The sequence below is a fragment of the Camelina sativa genome, chromosome 3, assembly GCF_030686135.1.
Source record: "Camelina sativa cultivar CO46 ecotype springtype chromosome 3, ASM3068613v1".
NCBI classification, from domain to species: Eukaryota; Viridiplantae; Streptophyta; class Magnoliopsida; order Brassicales; family Brassicaceae; genus Camelina; species Camelina sativa.
This window is the reverse complement of record NC_141882.1, coordinates 6063685-6078225: the sequence shown is the minus strand read 5'-3', so window position 1 is coordinate 6078225 and position 14541 is coordinate 6063685. Positions and strand designations below refer to the sequence as shown.

Genomic DNA, 14541 nt, shown 5'->3' with positions numbered 1-14541 from the left:
CTTTTGGATTTTTTCGTACGTTTGATTCTAATCTCATCTATCTACCTCACTTTGGCCCTACCTTCCATTTGCCCTTTGTCTAGAATTGCAATCTTAACTATTTTTATGTATAGTATGAACTTATTTATCCTTTATGCTATGTTAAATTAAGAGAGCGATCCAAGACGTCCAAATAGAGGAGACAGAGGACTCCATTACAACGTCCAAAAATAAAGGATGTTTCGTTTATTCTTAAATATAGAGAGGTAGGACATAGTTAAAAGATGGAAGAAACAAGGCTGGTTGTCGCTTTGTTTTTTTTTTTTTTAACATAAAGAACGGCGAGAATGATAGTTTATACTTTATATATTTGCAAAATACTAAAAAAGATGGATTAGATTGGGGTGCGATTCAAGGAAAGTATCTGCACCCAACCTCTATGGTCTATACAAATCGTTTTTATGTGTATATCGGAAAATGAAATGACAACACTAAAGTTACTAACTAAAGCAATTTAGGATTGGACACACGAAAAAAAAGAGGATTAATAAATTAATTAATGTTGAACTAATATCTGAGCTGAGTAATTAGTTGGCGTTGATATATTTCCTACGTCAGTGGATTATGTATTTGATGAAAGGAGAGTTAAAATAGCTTTGCTGCGTGGCTCGCTCCGGTTGAAAAACTTTGGTCAATAGACCGATCTTGGTTTTTTTTTTTTTTTTGACTAAAAAATGGTCAACTATCTTGACCAAATTTTCATCAAATACTTTGACCGATTCAACAATATAGTTATTTAGGATATTCAGTTATTTATTTTGCTTGAATATGTAGTCTAAATATTTATGTAATAAAATCTTCTTCTTTTGTTACCTAGGAGTATAGCATCTATTTGAATATATAATTTTTAAAAGTGAATTTTGAAGTTTTTCAAATGATAGTTCGGTCAAATAGCATAAAATACATGAAAGAATCCATGTTCAATTATTTTTACTTGTAGTATAGTCAAATACTTATGAGGGAGAAATATATAGGTTTTTCATGATTTTATTCTCAATACATCGAGTATATATCACTAATTGATCTTAGATGACATATGAGTGCATATGACTAGTGGCTTACCAAAAAAAAAAAGGGGATGACATATGAGTATGGTACATAAGAAGTATGATGTAAAGACAGGCATGAACTTTTCTACATAACTTTTTTTTTTATAATATAATTCTCATAATACAAAGATGCTTTAACTAGTATGGTACATTTCAGGCCTTGAAACATAAAAGGCCCATAACTATTTCTCACGGTACAAAATCGCATGGCCTTAACCTTAATTAATACTGTATTTAATAGCTTACAAGTGATCATATAAACCAGTTCCCCCTAATCGGTCACGCACGCTGATCAACTTATTTTATTTGGGGATAAATAATGCACAAAACCAAATCTCGGATCATAGCCGTTGGATCCAGCAAAATAAACTTAAAAAATTACCCACATGCATGGGAGGAAAATCCCCATGAAGAAACTAACGGCTTAGATTTACCAACGTGACATTTGATGCAAACAAAATATCTCACGTTAATATTCCACATTGGGATCTTCCATTAGATTCCATGAGCTCCAGAGCTAACACAACGGGCACGTTAGCAGAATGCAGCAGAACACACTCTTTGTCTTCGCTAATTTGCTCTCAGCAAACTTGTTGGGACGATGACCGTTGTGAGTTCCCAAGTTATTTATTACTACTAGTAAATTCCAACTTTTCTAACCAAACCCAAGAAGAAACGAATATTAATATAGACAGTATTTGTTTTTGGAAAAAATATGGCTAACTACAAGTATAGAAGAATACATGGTCACACATACCAAGTATACTATTGTATCCTTAACTACACGAAGTATATGTATTATATGGCCACATGCATGAACTATATGACGTTATGTGATCAACACCATAAACATACAATCCGGTACACTGGTCGATTGACTCCGGCGAAGTCCGACGTTGACTGCGGTGTTGACCAAAAAAATGTATTATTTTTTTTCTATTAAAACTCAAAAATAAGAAATATTATGTAAACATTTTGTTTTTCATGATTAAAAAATATATTCAGTTCAATATCTAAATATTTTTATATATCTTTAACTTATTCATTCTTATAATTAGTTAATTTTTATTTTTAAAGCTAAAATAATGATTAATTATAAATCTTTGATAATAAGACTATTTAAATACTACAAAATCATAAAATCAAATTCAACTACTTTCATTATAAAAAATAATATGCAAAAGATTGAGTATATGACTCTTTACTTTATAGTTTGCATAGTAAATGTTGTATAAAATTTTAGATATTTTTATTATAAAATTTGCATACTCTTAATAACATGTTTACAACAACAAAATAAATTCACAATATTTACTTCTAATATATAAAAGATAAACATACAAAAAATTGATTTTAGCTAAACAATATAGAGGATATGTTTGCAAAAGGGTATAAAATAAGAATATTTTTGCAAATACCTTTATATTACATCTTGAAAATAATTATCAATGATTTTTATTTAACAATTAGTTTATGTTTTAAAAATAAAAATTAACTAATTATAAGAATAAATACATTAGAGATATATAAAAATATTTATATATTGAATTGAATATGTTTTTTAATCGTGAAAAACTATTAATGATTTAATATAATTTTTCTAAAAAAATTTAGAATACAATTTTTTAGTCAACGTTGGAGTCAACGTTGGTCTTCGCCGGAATCAACGTCGGTATTCGCCGGAATCAACATCGGTCTGCGCCAGAGTCAATCGACCGGTGTACTGGATTGTATGTCTATGGTGTTGACCACATAACATCATATAGTTCATGCATATGGTCATATAATACATATATTTCATGTAATTGAAGATACAATAGTATACTTAGTATGTGTGACCATGTATTCTCGTATACTTCGTCTAGTTTGCCATCTTTTTTCATTTGTTTTTCATACCATATGTCCATATCTACGCACAACAATGATATTGTTGTGAATTTGCTTTATTTATGTAACGCGCGTGAAGCAATTGCGGACCTACCCACCTGACAAAGGGTATTAACGGCGTCAAAGTTGCCGTTAATTGCGCTGCTGAATACTAAATTTTATATATTTCAATGCCATTATCAGTGGGCACCATCACAAGAGAGGTCCAACGGCTACTTGATGCTGATGTGTAAGAAATGTGTATGCATTAGCTAGCACTCACCGAACATAATTTAAGCCCCAGTCTGAAACAAAAGTCAGACAAACAAGCCATTCACAAAAGTAAGCAAACAACAAATTATGTGTAATGTATCATATTCTTCATAGTTCATACAAAGTCACCCTATAATCAAAGGGAATGTATGAGAACTTGCTTAAGAGTCTTAGCACAGCGTTGCAAAATATTCCAAGACAACTATTAAGCGAATCAAGGAGTTATTTTTTTTAACGAGAAATAAAAGAATCTTCATATGCTACGTTAAATACGAAATAGTCAAAACATCAATTATACTATATGCTTTTAATATACCTCCGGGTCAGCGAGTCACTACTGATGTAGTAAAATTTTGCAGGTGTTAGGTGGAAATAGTTACTTCATGTATTATAGTTCGAGTAGGCAATTAAAGTTGCTTTACACTTAATAAGTTCACTAACCAGTACGATACCGTTTACGCTTATCGATCATTCATTGGCACAGCTCCGCGGTGGTGTCAAACGTTACATCCTGACCATTCATCCGCGATGATACTCCCGAAGCTTCGACACAAAGTCATTTTTTCCACCCACGTTGATTTTTTATGTATCCACACTTGTTTTATTGTAAAGAAAGCTACAATTGAGAAGAGAAATTTCACAATTTTAAACACAAAATTAAAAAACAAAAACAAACAAACATGAGTTGTTTTTATGTATATATTATTCCTACCTACACTGTTACAATGATTGAAACAAATTTTGTGTACAGAACTTATAACCTTTTTTCATCTCTATAGATATATATATATATATATTTTTTTTTTTTTTTGGAAAGCAAAAATAAAAATAAAATAGCAAGTGTTAGTGACTCTACCTGTGACTATATTTGTCGGGACACATGTGTAAGCAGCAAAGCACACCCTATGCTTTCTTCTTGCTGCTCTTGTTTTTTTCTCCCCTATCTTTAATACTACCATACCATCTGTAAATTGAAAATATCTGATTGTCTAAACAATATAAATAATTACTTTTTACGTGATTATAAGTCTCTTTTGATTATTACCATTGTGTTAATCAAAATCTTCCTATTTACTACATTGATCTAACAAGAGTAATAAAATTGTGACTGAAATTTAGTTAATTTTATGTAGAATCATAGTTTAAGATTCCATCAGTGTAATTGCCAATTACAAGAATCTTTAGGAAAAAGTTATAGCATTTTTAAAAAATATTTTACTGGTCCAATGCAATAAATAAACAAAAGTAATTATGGAAAACAAAACAAGCTGACATTATATTTATATGAAGATTAAAAAGTGTATAAACCAACCATAGACAGACGTACTCTGGCCTCACATCATATACTACTATTTTTCCTCACTATATCGGTATATCCTCTAACTCTCTTCTCTCCCAACACACCTCTCCATAGCTCGTCCTCAATACGCTATTTATCCATTTATATCTCTTCTCTTTTCCTCCTTGCTTGTAATATTATTATACACATAAACGGTTTACATAAAGAAATGGGATTCTTAACTCGTTTTCTTGTTTTCCTATCACTCTTCACCGGTTTGGTTTCTGGATTCGCTCTACAAAAGCTTCCTCTTATACAGTTCGACGAAGGTTACACACAGCTGTTCGGTGACCAGAATCTATTCGTTCACAGAGACGGCAAATCTGTCCGGTTAACGCTCGATGAGAGAACCGGTTCGTGTTTCTTGTTCTGTTCCTCTTGAGTCTGTTTTTTGTATTTGTTTTCCTGTTTGTGTTTCTTGATTAGTTTTGATGATGAATTAACAAAAACCATGTTTTATACAGGTTCTGGGTTTGTCTCAAATGATATTTACTTACATGGGTTCTTCAGTTCTTTTATCAAGTTACCAGCAGATTACTCTGCAGGAGTTGTCATAGCCTTTTATGTAAGCAACAATCTCTAAAACAAATATGCTGATTTTCACAAAAAATAAACCCCACCATGGATTCATATGTTTTTAGCTATTTGGGTCCACCCAAAACTATGTATTTCTTCTCATGATTCTTTTGTTCCCCCCCCCCCCCCCCCCCCACTGACCTATAGAGAAAACATAAATCCTGAAAACGTTTTTTTTTTTTTTGGTCATGCTCAGCTATCAAATGGGGACTTGTATGAGAAGAATCATGACGAGATTGATTTTGAGTTCTTGGGGAATATTAGAGGCAAAGAATGGAGGATTCAGACGAACATATACGGTAATGGAAGCACACAGTTGGGCAGAGAAGAAAGATACAATCTTTGGTTTGATCCGACTGAGGAGTTCCATCAATACAGTATCCTCTGGTCTCTTTCTCACATCATGTAAGTTCAAACAAAAAAAATGCAAATCCCATCTTAATTAGCTTAGAAATTTAACTATAGCAATTAGAATAGTGACTATGAGTCGTTAGATAGGGCTTTATGAGTCTTTAAATGATCTTGGAGACTCTTTCTTTAGCCGTTACTTGATGTTTCTATTTAAGGAAAGCTAAGCTGGGTCTATGCGAGGTGAGATGGGTGACTTGAATTCAACAATTATATAAGTATAGCTGGTGGATTTAGTTTCTTGTTTTGGAAAGTTATTAAATTTACAGCTTCCTATTTTTGGCAACAACAGAGTATTTTGGTAAAAAGAATCCAACTCCATTTCACTAAAAGCTGGATTTTTTTACCAAAAATGTCACCGTTTAGATAACTTTCATGATTCTTTTTTTCTATTGCAGATTTTATGTGGACAATGTTCCGATCAGAGAAGTGAAACGCACGGCGTCAATGGGTGGTGACTTCCCGGCGAAGCCAATGTCTCTGTACGCAACCATATGGGATGGCTCTAAATGGGCAACTGATGGAGGCAAATACGGTGTAAATTACAAGTATGCCCCTTACGTCACTCAGTTCACTGATCTAATCCTCCACGGCTGCGCCGTCGACCCCACCGAGAAGTTTCCGAGCTGCGAAGATGAAGCGGTCGAGAGTCTCCGGCTAGCGTCGGAGATAACGTCGTCTCAACGGAAACAAATGGAGAATTTCCGACGGAAACACATGACTTATTCGTATTGTTACGACCATATGAGGTACAAGGTGGTTTTGTTGTCGGAATGTGTTTTGAATCCTGCCGAGGCTAAGCGTCTCAGGGTCTACGATCCGGTGACATTCGGTGGGATTCCTCGTGGCCACCGGCGCGGGAAGCACCGGAGCAGGAGCCGCTTAGCCAGAACTGAGTCAATATGAATCGGTGTATATCATCGTTCAGCTAGAGGACATTTTTGGCATTTTCTGTCTTGTATAGGAATATGAATTATGGACTTATTAAGAGAATAATGGAATGACACCGATATATTTTAATTCCCTACTAGTAAAAGAAAAAAATAACGATTTTGCTTAAAAATATAAGTCAAATTTGCACAAAATTGTCAACAAAAAAAGTATTTTCTTGTCTCTTTTTTTCTTCATCTAAATTAATATGCATTCATGTACTCAGTGTCTTGGACTTTTCAACAAAATTGAGTACGTTTGTTTACTTTGTAGTTTGTACAAGTGTTCATTAAGTCCAAATCATTGCTGACTTATTTGTCTATTTTGTGTGACCATATTTACACATTCAGTTCATTCACATATACAAAATGTGTCGATGAATGATAATGTCATTTCGAGGTACATCGATGTAAGAACTCGTGGGTCCGTTTGGGATTGACTTATGTTGCGTGCGTTTTTTTTTTTCATTTATTTAAATTGTGATATTGAAGTTTTGTTTCATTAAATTATATTTTGGGACTTATCACTTATGTAACATGCCATATATTTCCTAAAAAAAAGTTAAAATAACATACAAAAACTCAATAGGTGGCTTGGTTAGGATTACTGATTACTTTTAAAAGTAAGATAACAACGGCTAACACGGATCTCTTCTATACGTGTCATCTTTGGTTATGTATACGACAATTAATAAATGACTTTGGTAAAGAAAGAATAAAATTCGTAGTTAGTGGGATCTAAAAGCTTGGGTTATATAGTCAACATCAGCTTTTACATATTACATTATGTTTGTCGACTTACTAATCTAAATTATCATAAGCCTAATTAATGAAAGTTTGAACACAAACATAAAGTAAAATCTCATCTATTTTGAGATTTCAGCAATATTCATAACTCCTTTAAGATATATGTCGTGGGAATGGACCCAAAACTTTAACAAAATGCCATAACTTTTACCAGATGAGATTCATATTTAAATCTATATACTATCTCATTTGGGGTCATATGGATTCATATTTAACCTTATCATATGACACTATGGGCCTTATGGCCCATTTGATTCAAAAGTAACAAAAAAAAGGTGACGTGATAAAATGCTTAAATTAACCGGCATCTTTACAAAAGATGCGGAATCTCGATTTCGTTCCAAAATCCAATATGATGCATAAAAAATAAAGGGACCTAAGAATACACTAAACGTGAAACTAATTCGATTTGTGTAAAAATGAATTAATCGAAATTTTGCATTTGGCAACTGAAATTTGTAAAATTGTGTAATTATGTATGTAATTTGTTTTGACAATTTTATGTAAGGACAAAAAAAAAAGAGAGTGAGTGATGAATTCAAAAGCCACCGTTTAAGACTCTTAAACGCATGCGTCTTAACTAAGCCAAAAAAATAAAAATACAAAAAAATAAAAATCTTCTCTTACCCTTTACACCTCTTTCCTCAAAAACCCTAGATCTCTCTCTCACCCTTTTAGGGAAGCTTCCCTTAAGTTTTATACATCACTTTAACTAAGATTACTCTCCTCTCTTTATTTCACTCAGCTTCACGTTGAGGACGAGATTACTCGATTTGCCCAGATCTGTCATCGTTTACCTCAAAAACCCTTCACATTAATGGTGATTGCTTCTCTAATATCGTTTTTTGGGTGTAGTGTTTTTTTTTTTCATCCGAAATTTACCTCTTTTCTTTGTGGGTTTCATCTGAATTCCCAGGATTTAGTGTGTGATCTCGTTGAATTGAATCAAAATCTGATCTTTTTTTGTTTTTTCAATTCTGCAGATCTGTTAGAAGGAAGCTATGACTAGTGTTTGTTGATAGTGAGAAATTAAAGGAACCGTTTTTATTTTTATAATCTGAAGTCAAAAGATACTTGCTTTTTTTTTGCTGTTGTTGATTGTTGCCACAAATGGCAATGCCACCAGGAAATGTTACTGCTCCTTCTGAGAAATTGCAGTTTCCTCCGGCCGCCGCAAACGTCGCCGGAAACTGGATCCCCGACGAGAGAGATGGGTTTATCTCGTGGCTGCGTGCGGAGTTCGCTGCGGCTAACGCGATCATTGATTCCCTCTGTCAGCATTTACAAACGATCGGAGATCAGAACGAATACGAGTCAGTGATCGGAAGCATCCATCACCGTCGTTTAGGCTGGTCTCAAGTTCTCACTATGCAGCAGTTTTACCCTGTTGCTGAGGTTTCTTACAATCTTCAGCAGATCGCTTGGAAAAGGCAACAGCAGATGCCACCTCAGAGGCATTACAGTTCTTCTGATCAGGTTGGGAAATTTGGAGGAAGGAGATCAGGGCCTGGTGGGTTTAACAAGCATCATGGTGGTGGTGGTGGTTACAGAGGATCTGATTCGATGGCGAGAAATGGGCATAGTTTCAATTCCACTTCGGATTACCATAGCGTAAGCAGTGATCGTGTTGAGCATCGGGAGGAAGCTAAGCTAGCAAGTGATGTTAAGGCTTTATCTGTTATAGAGGAGAAGAAAGGTAATTGAATAGTCTTTGTTTGGCTTCAAGGCTTTGTTTGCTTGTCAGAAAAGCAAACTTCTTTTGGTGCTCAATCCTTTTTGCAATTTGGTATGACTGTATGAGATAGTGCATTGTGTTTATTGTGGAACATTTTGGTGGTGGATGTTACGGTTTTAGTCTTGGGACTCGTAGCTTTACAGAAAATGTAAATTTTTGTTTGTCTTTTGTCTGTGGGACAGATGTTAGCGAGAAACCGAAGAGCGTTAGTAAAGACGAGAAAAAACTGGAAAAATCTGCTACTCAAGAGGAGATAGTGAACCATAAGTGTAACTCGGCTTCTAAAGGTACTTTGGAAAACCTGGTTTCTTGGTTTTTAAAACCGGATATTAGACTTGGTTGGAATGTAACGATTATGCGTTGTTTCAATCGTTCAGATAACAGTCTCAGTTCTGACCAAAAGCAAGAAGGGAAAGATAAAGAGTGTCCTGCAAGCATGGCAAAGACTTTTGTTGTGCAAGAGATGTATGAAGCGAAAATGGTGAGTTAGATCTTCTTTAGTGTCTGTCTACAGTTTAGGCCTAGGACACTAAGTTGCTGAGTTTTGTTGAGTAGGTTAATGTTGTCGAAGGACTCAAGATTTATGACAAAATGGTTGACGCAAAGGAGGTTTCTCAACTCGTTTCTCTTGTAAACAATCTGAGACTTTCTGGTAGAAGAGGTCAACTTCAAAGTAAGAATCTTTGTTTGCTCTACTGTAATGATTTAACTTGTTTTTAGTTAGGTCTTAAACCGTTGTTTAATGGGAAACAGGTGAGGCATATGTGGGTTATAAACGGCCAAATAGAGGACATGGACGCGAGATGATCCAACTTGGTCTCCCCATAGCTGATACGCCGCCTGATGATGAGAGTATCAAAGGCATGTCCTTTATAAGTTCTCCCATAATTTCTTCTCGAGTTGTAATTTTCTGTGTATCGGTTAACATAAGATATGGGTTTTGTGCACAGATCGAAGAGTAGAGCCAATCCCATCAGCTCTTTCAGACATCATTGAACGTTTGGTCTCTAAGCAAATCATTCCTGTGAAACCAGACGCTTGCATCATTGACTTCTTCAGCGAGGTTATAGTTAAACTGATTGCTAAATTCTTTAAAACCCCTAAAACTATTTTGTTTCCGTTTTCTTAACAAAGTAGGAGTTTTCTTTTGTCTCTCTATATATTGTGAACCATAGGGAGATCACTCGCAGCCCCATATGTATGTTCCTTGGTTTGGACGACCCGTGTGTGTCTTGTCCTTGTTTGAATGCGATTTCACATTTGGAAGAGTCATTGTCTCTGATCATCCTGGCGACTACAAGGGATCTCTCAAGCTGTCTCTCACTCCCGGGTAAACTAAAATGCTTATCACTTATTCTGCAAAGTTGAGAGATCTTCCAATCCTTTTTGTCATCAATCATTTTTTGGTACTTTGAAAACAGATCGGTTCTTTTGGTGGAAGGCAAATCTGCAAATCTTGCTAAGTATGCAGTTCACTCAACGCGAAAGCAACGGGTACTCATCACCTTCATCAAATCCAAACCGAGAAACTCCATAACCGGATCTAACTGGGGACCTCCGCCTAGCAGATCGCCGAATCACTACATCCGTCACCCAACTGGACCACCTAAACACTACCCTGTTATCCCAACAACTGGTGTCTTGCCCACACCGTCTCACCGCCCTCCAAACGGAGCTGTTCAACCGATGTTCATTACCCCTTCTCCTCCTCCGCTCGCCGCTCCAATGCCGTTCCCAGGTGGTGTGCCACCAGGGCCAACGGTGTGGCCACTGTTGCCACCTCATCCACGACACCCGCCGGCACCACAACCTCGAATGCTCATCCCTGGCACTGGAGTGTTCCTCCCACCAGGTTCAAACCAAGAAGTGGTTTCACAAGGCTCCCCAGAGAAAGCAGACAACAGCGACGGAAGCAGCAAGGCTGCAGAAGGAAAGTTAGATGCTGTGAAAACGAAGGAAGAGGCTGCTGCTGCAGGGGAATACGATGGCAGTACTAATTGTAAACAGAGCAATTAGCTGAAGAAGAGAGGAGATAGAGCAAAGAGAGGAAACTAGTTTTTGGGAGATATGAAATCTGAGGTGCAGTTTATATAAACTGTAAAAAAAGAGCGGCGAATTCGATGAAATGTCGTTTGTTTTTGCCACTTTGAGGAATTATTTTTAGGAAAAGACGAAAAGCAAAATTTACCCGTTTTCTTACTCTCAAGAAATCATCATTTATCTTTTTAATCCTTTCTATTAGATTTTCATCTCTGCTACATTTCGCTTACACTTTTGATCTTCCTTTTACAACTGAAAAATCATATCTATATTTGTACATAATAATATATACCTTTCTTTCTCCCAAACATGTCTGAAGATTCTCAACATATTTACTATATGTTTTCTGGTGAAAATAATACGACACAATCTCATCCACAAAAATTGGAGTAGTATTCACGTGAGTCCTGTAACCACATATTATCATATACTGTAATCCTGGATTTACTATATATTATGATTAAAAGAGAATCTGTGCATAGGACAAAAGATATGTGAAATAGTCGTATCTAATCTTTATGGATGAGAATCGGACCCAGTTGTGTCCCTATAACTACAGTCTACAGTATAGGCAAGGCTTAAATGGTCCTGGAAATTAAGATTGTAAATTAAGTTGTTTACAAGAATAATTACTAAACTAAACAATTAATCATTTTAATATATGGAAGCATGACAGAAGATCAAAATTACCTGAATTTAAAAAGTTAAAAGAGTAGTCCAATGAAGCATCATTGTCTCAATTAAGTTTGATATATTTATAAAGTAGTAGTCATTTAGGACATTTAATTCCCATCTTACAATTTTTCAATACTATTTTTATTCGAAAACGTACTTTTTATTCAATAAATATTTCATTGACCTTTTTCTGATGCTGCTGATACGTTCTTTTCATATCAATAATGTAAGGGAATTCGAAAATTCAACGGAATACGATATTGATCATTTAATGATACATCATAAACAATTACGTCCAATTAAACCGGAATTAAGAAGCGGAATAAAGCGCCTCCTTGTAAGTCTTCCAATGATGCAAAACGTGTCCAAAGACATCATAAAACACGACTCTCAGTTCGGCTTCCGAAAAGTGAACCGACATGAATCCTTGCCCATCGTAGTAAAACCTCATCTCTTGTGGGTTCACGTAGTTCACGTCACCTCCTTTCCACGCCTTGGATCCACCTCCACTTGTCATAAATTGTATTTTACTATATACAAACAACCAAAAAGGATGACACTTTTTATTCTACCGCGCGGAGCCGCGGACCGTCCGTTAAGATATCTATAGTTAACTAATAGAGTAATAGGTGCACAAAAAAAAAAAGATAATTTACGAATAAATAATAATATTCTACCTGTCCATGCTGCTAATGTGTTCTAAGCAATGATCATGCCCGTTGACGTAGAGATCCACTTCATTCGCCTAGTTAATCGTAAAAAAGACAATTAGATCATTATTTGCTATATTGGTGGGTGCATTGCATATTTCACGTGCATTTAAATGAAAAATTTATGATATGAATTGAATTGTTTTGTTACTTGAAGAATAGGTAAAATGTGCTTCTCCAACTCAATGGTGTTCCCGTGGTGGCCTGCGCTTTTAATCGTATGGTGACCAATCACTATTTTCCACTTTGCAAGTGACTCTTTCAATGCCACGTCGACTTCCTGTATTATTACAATTATATACCTTTCGTTACTCACTCGGTAAAAGTAAAACAATTCTGCATTGGTAGAATGTTGACCAATCACGTTGAATTTGCATATATACACATTACATAACTAAAAACGAGACTCCATCTGAAAACAAACAAAAAGTGCGTCCTAATATCCAATCGCAACTTTCTTTTCAAAATCCAATCATAACATATGAAAAGTTTTGCCAAAAAAAAAAACAAATGAAAAAGGAAAGTTTTGCATGATGAAAGAATTATTCAAAGAATAAAATGACCTAAAATTTTCCACCTCCGTTCCCATATATAGGAAAATATTATAGGAAAAGAAGTTGTGGAATTAATTGCATCAGGCTTAAGTTTCAGTCATACATAGTATAATTAATAGTATTACAGAAGTTTCTGACGTAATCAAAAAGAGCAATTTAAGTAAAGACTAACTGAACTATATATTTTTCAAAAATTTCCAAGATCTTTGTTAGAAGCTATATGTAGTTATAAGTATAACTTTACTTTAATTTGTGATAGAAAATTACTACCTTTAAGAGATTGTTGAGATATGTCTGCCTAGGCAATACGCCGCTCCAGTCATAAACATGCTTATTTGGTTGGATAAAGTATTTATCGACGAATGGAGTTGTGTCCACGAACAAAAAATCGACGATCTCTATTACAAAAGAAGAACAGTGGTTGTTTTCGTAAGCGAACAAGGTTACGTTGTTCCATATATATATATAAATATACTATAAGACAAAATCGTTTGGACCATTAATTCGAAAGTTTAAAGCCCTGAGGAAATAGGAATCACCAGCATTTACAATGAAAGATCTCATGCAAAACCATCTGTGGTCCAAAGCCCTGAGCATGGGGCTAAGTTGTGCCCTTGCGTCACCTCTATAGTCATGATTTCCTAAAACTGTAGTAGGTTAAGGAAAAATTACTTAGCACAGTGGATCGAACCATATATATATATATATATATTTTATGATCAAGGTCCTTGGATATCCAATGGAAGTAGAATTTAAAAATGATATATAATATACTTCAAGATTATTACCACTATACCAAGGTTTCTGCAAGCTCGAAGCGGTATAAATGTTGGTAAAAGAATCTTGAAATAGAAGATCGTGAAAGCTGGTTAACCCATTGTCGTAAAAGTTATCTCCAGTAGAAATTACAAAATCAATATCTAGTTTCTCTCCGATATCTCCCATCTGTTTAATTTTTTTTTGTGAAACAATTTAGCCAACCATTTTTGAGTTTTAATTTACACACACTATAAACTATATATAGAGGTAATTAAATAACCTGAAGAGCTACTTGGGACTGGTTATAGGAGCCTCTTCTTCCCCAGTCTCCGATGACTAGAAAGCTTACTGTACCGTCGGGTTTTGTCGGTTGAGATAGCCTCCGGAGCTCCCCCGTGGAACTATGGGCGGAAAATATAACAATCAAATGATAAACGTAGAATATCAAATTTACAGGTTTGTGTTTTGAGGCAGCCATTGAGAGATTAGAAAATAAACAGCTTAAGAGGAAAGAAAGATAGGAATGGTGGACTTTGTGTCTCTATATATGTAGGCCATTTTGGGGGTTACGTTGCGAAGTCTGGACAAAAAACATCTGCCGTTTTGAAATGTGTATATAGGCCATTTGGCTTTATATTTCATGTATTTAATTTTAACCTTTTTATCTGACATTTTGATTACAGTAATTTGAATTGATAATATATATATACTAGATTAGGACCCGCCCGATGTGCGTGTTAATAATTTTTAAAAGTAAAATTAACTTTATCAAAGAATATAAA

The 14541-nt window shown here is 35.0% G+C and overlaps 3 protein-coding genes across 3 annotated transcripts; 2 read left to right on the top strand and 1 right to left on the bottom strand.

The window, feature by feature from the left end:
* Positions 1 to 4505: 4505 nt before the first annotated feature.
* On the top strand, positions 4506 to 6570 carry LOC104773523 (putative xyloglucan endotransglucosylase/hydrolase protein 28). The gene is made up of 4 exons (XM_010498153.3): positions 4506 to 4919; positions 5031 to 5131; positions 5339 to 5547; positions 5949 to 6570. The coding sequence occupies exons 1-4, from the start codon at positions 4736 to 4738 to the stop codon at positions 6454 to 6456; spliced, it is 1002 nt and encodes a 333-aa protein (XP_010496455.2). The 5' UTR covers positions 4506 to 4735; the 3' UTR covers positions 6457 to 6570.
* A 1137-nt stretch (positions 6571 to 7707) lies between these two features.
* LOC104773517 (RNA demethylase ALKBH10B-like) lies at positions 7708 to 11250 on the top strand. The gene is made up of 9 exons (XM_087499722.1): positions 7708 to 8106; positions 8270 to 8982; positions 9204 to 9308; positions 9399 to 9502; positions 9577 to 9694; positions 9775 to 9882; positions 9972 to 10084; positions 10197 to 10351; positions 10443 to 11250. The coding sequence occupies exons 2-9, from the start codon at positions 8397 to 8399 to the stop codon at positions 11035 to 11037; spliced, it is 1884 nt and encodes a 627-aa protein (XP_087355848.1). The 5' UTR covers positions 7708 to 8106; positions 8270 to 8396; the 3' UTR covers positions 11038 to 11250.
* A 624-nt stretch (positions 11251 to 11874) lies between these two features.
* Positions 11875 to 14352, bottom strand: LOC104773509 (purple acid phosphatase 3). The gene is made up of 7 exons (XM_010498140.3): positions 14040 to 14352; positions 13789 to 13945; positions 13540 to 13647; positions 13271 to 13398; positions 12598 to 12726; positions 12414 to 12481; positions 11875 to 12266 (listed from the first exon to the last, which is right to left on the bottom strand). The coding sequence occupies exons 1-7, from the start codon at positions 14235 to 14237 to the stop codon at positions 12047 to 12049; spliced, it is 1008 nt and encodes a 335-aa protein (XP_010496442.2). The 5' UTR covers positions 14238 to 14352; the 3' UTR covers positions 11875 to 12046.
* Between the last annotated feature and the right edge of the window lie 189 nt (positions 14353 to 14541).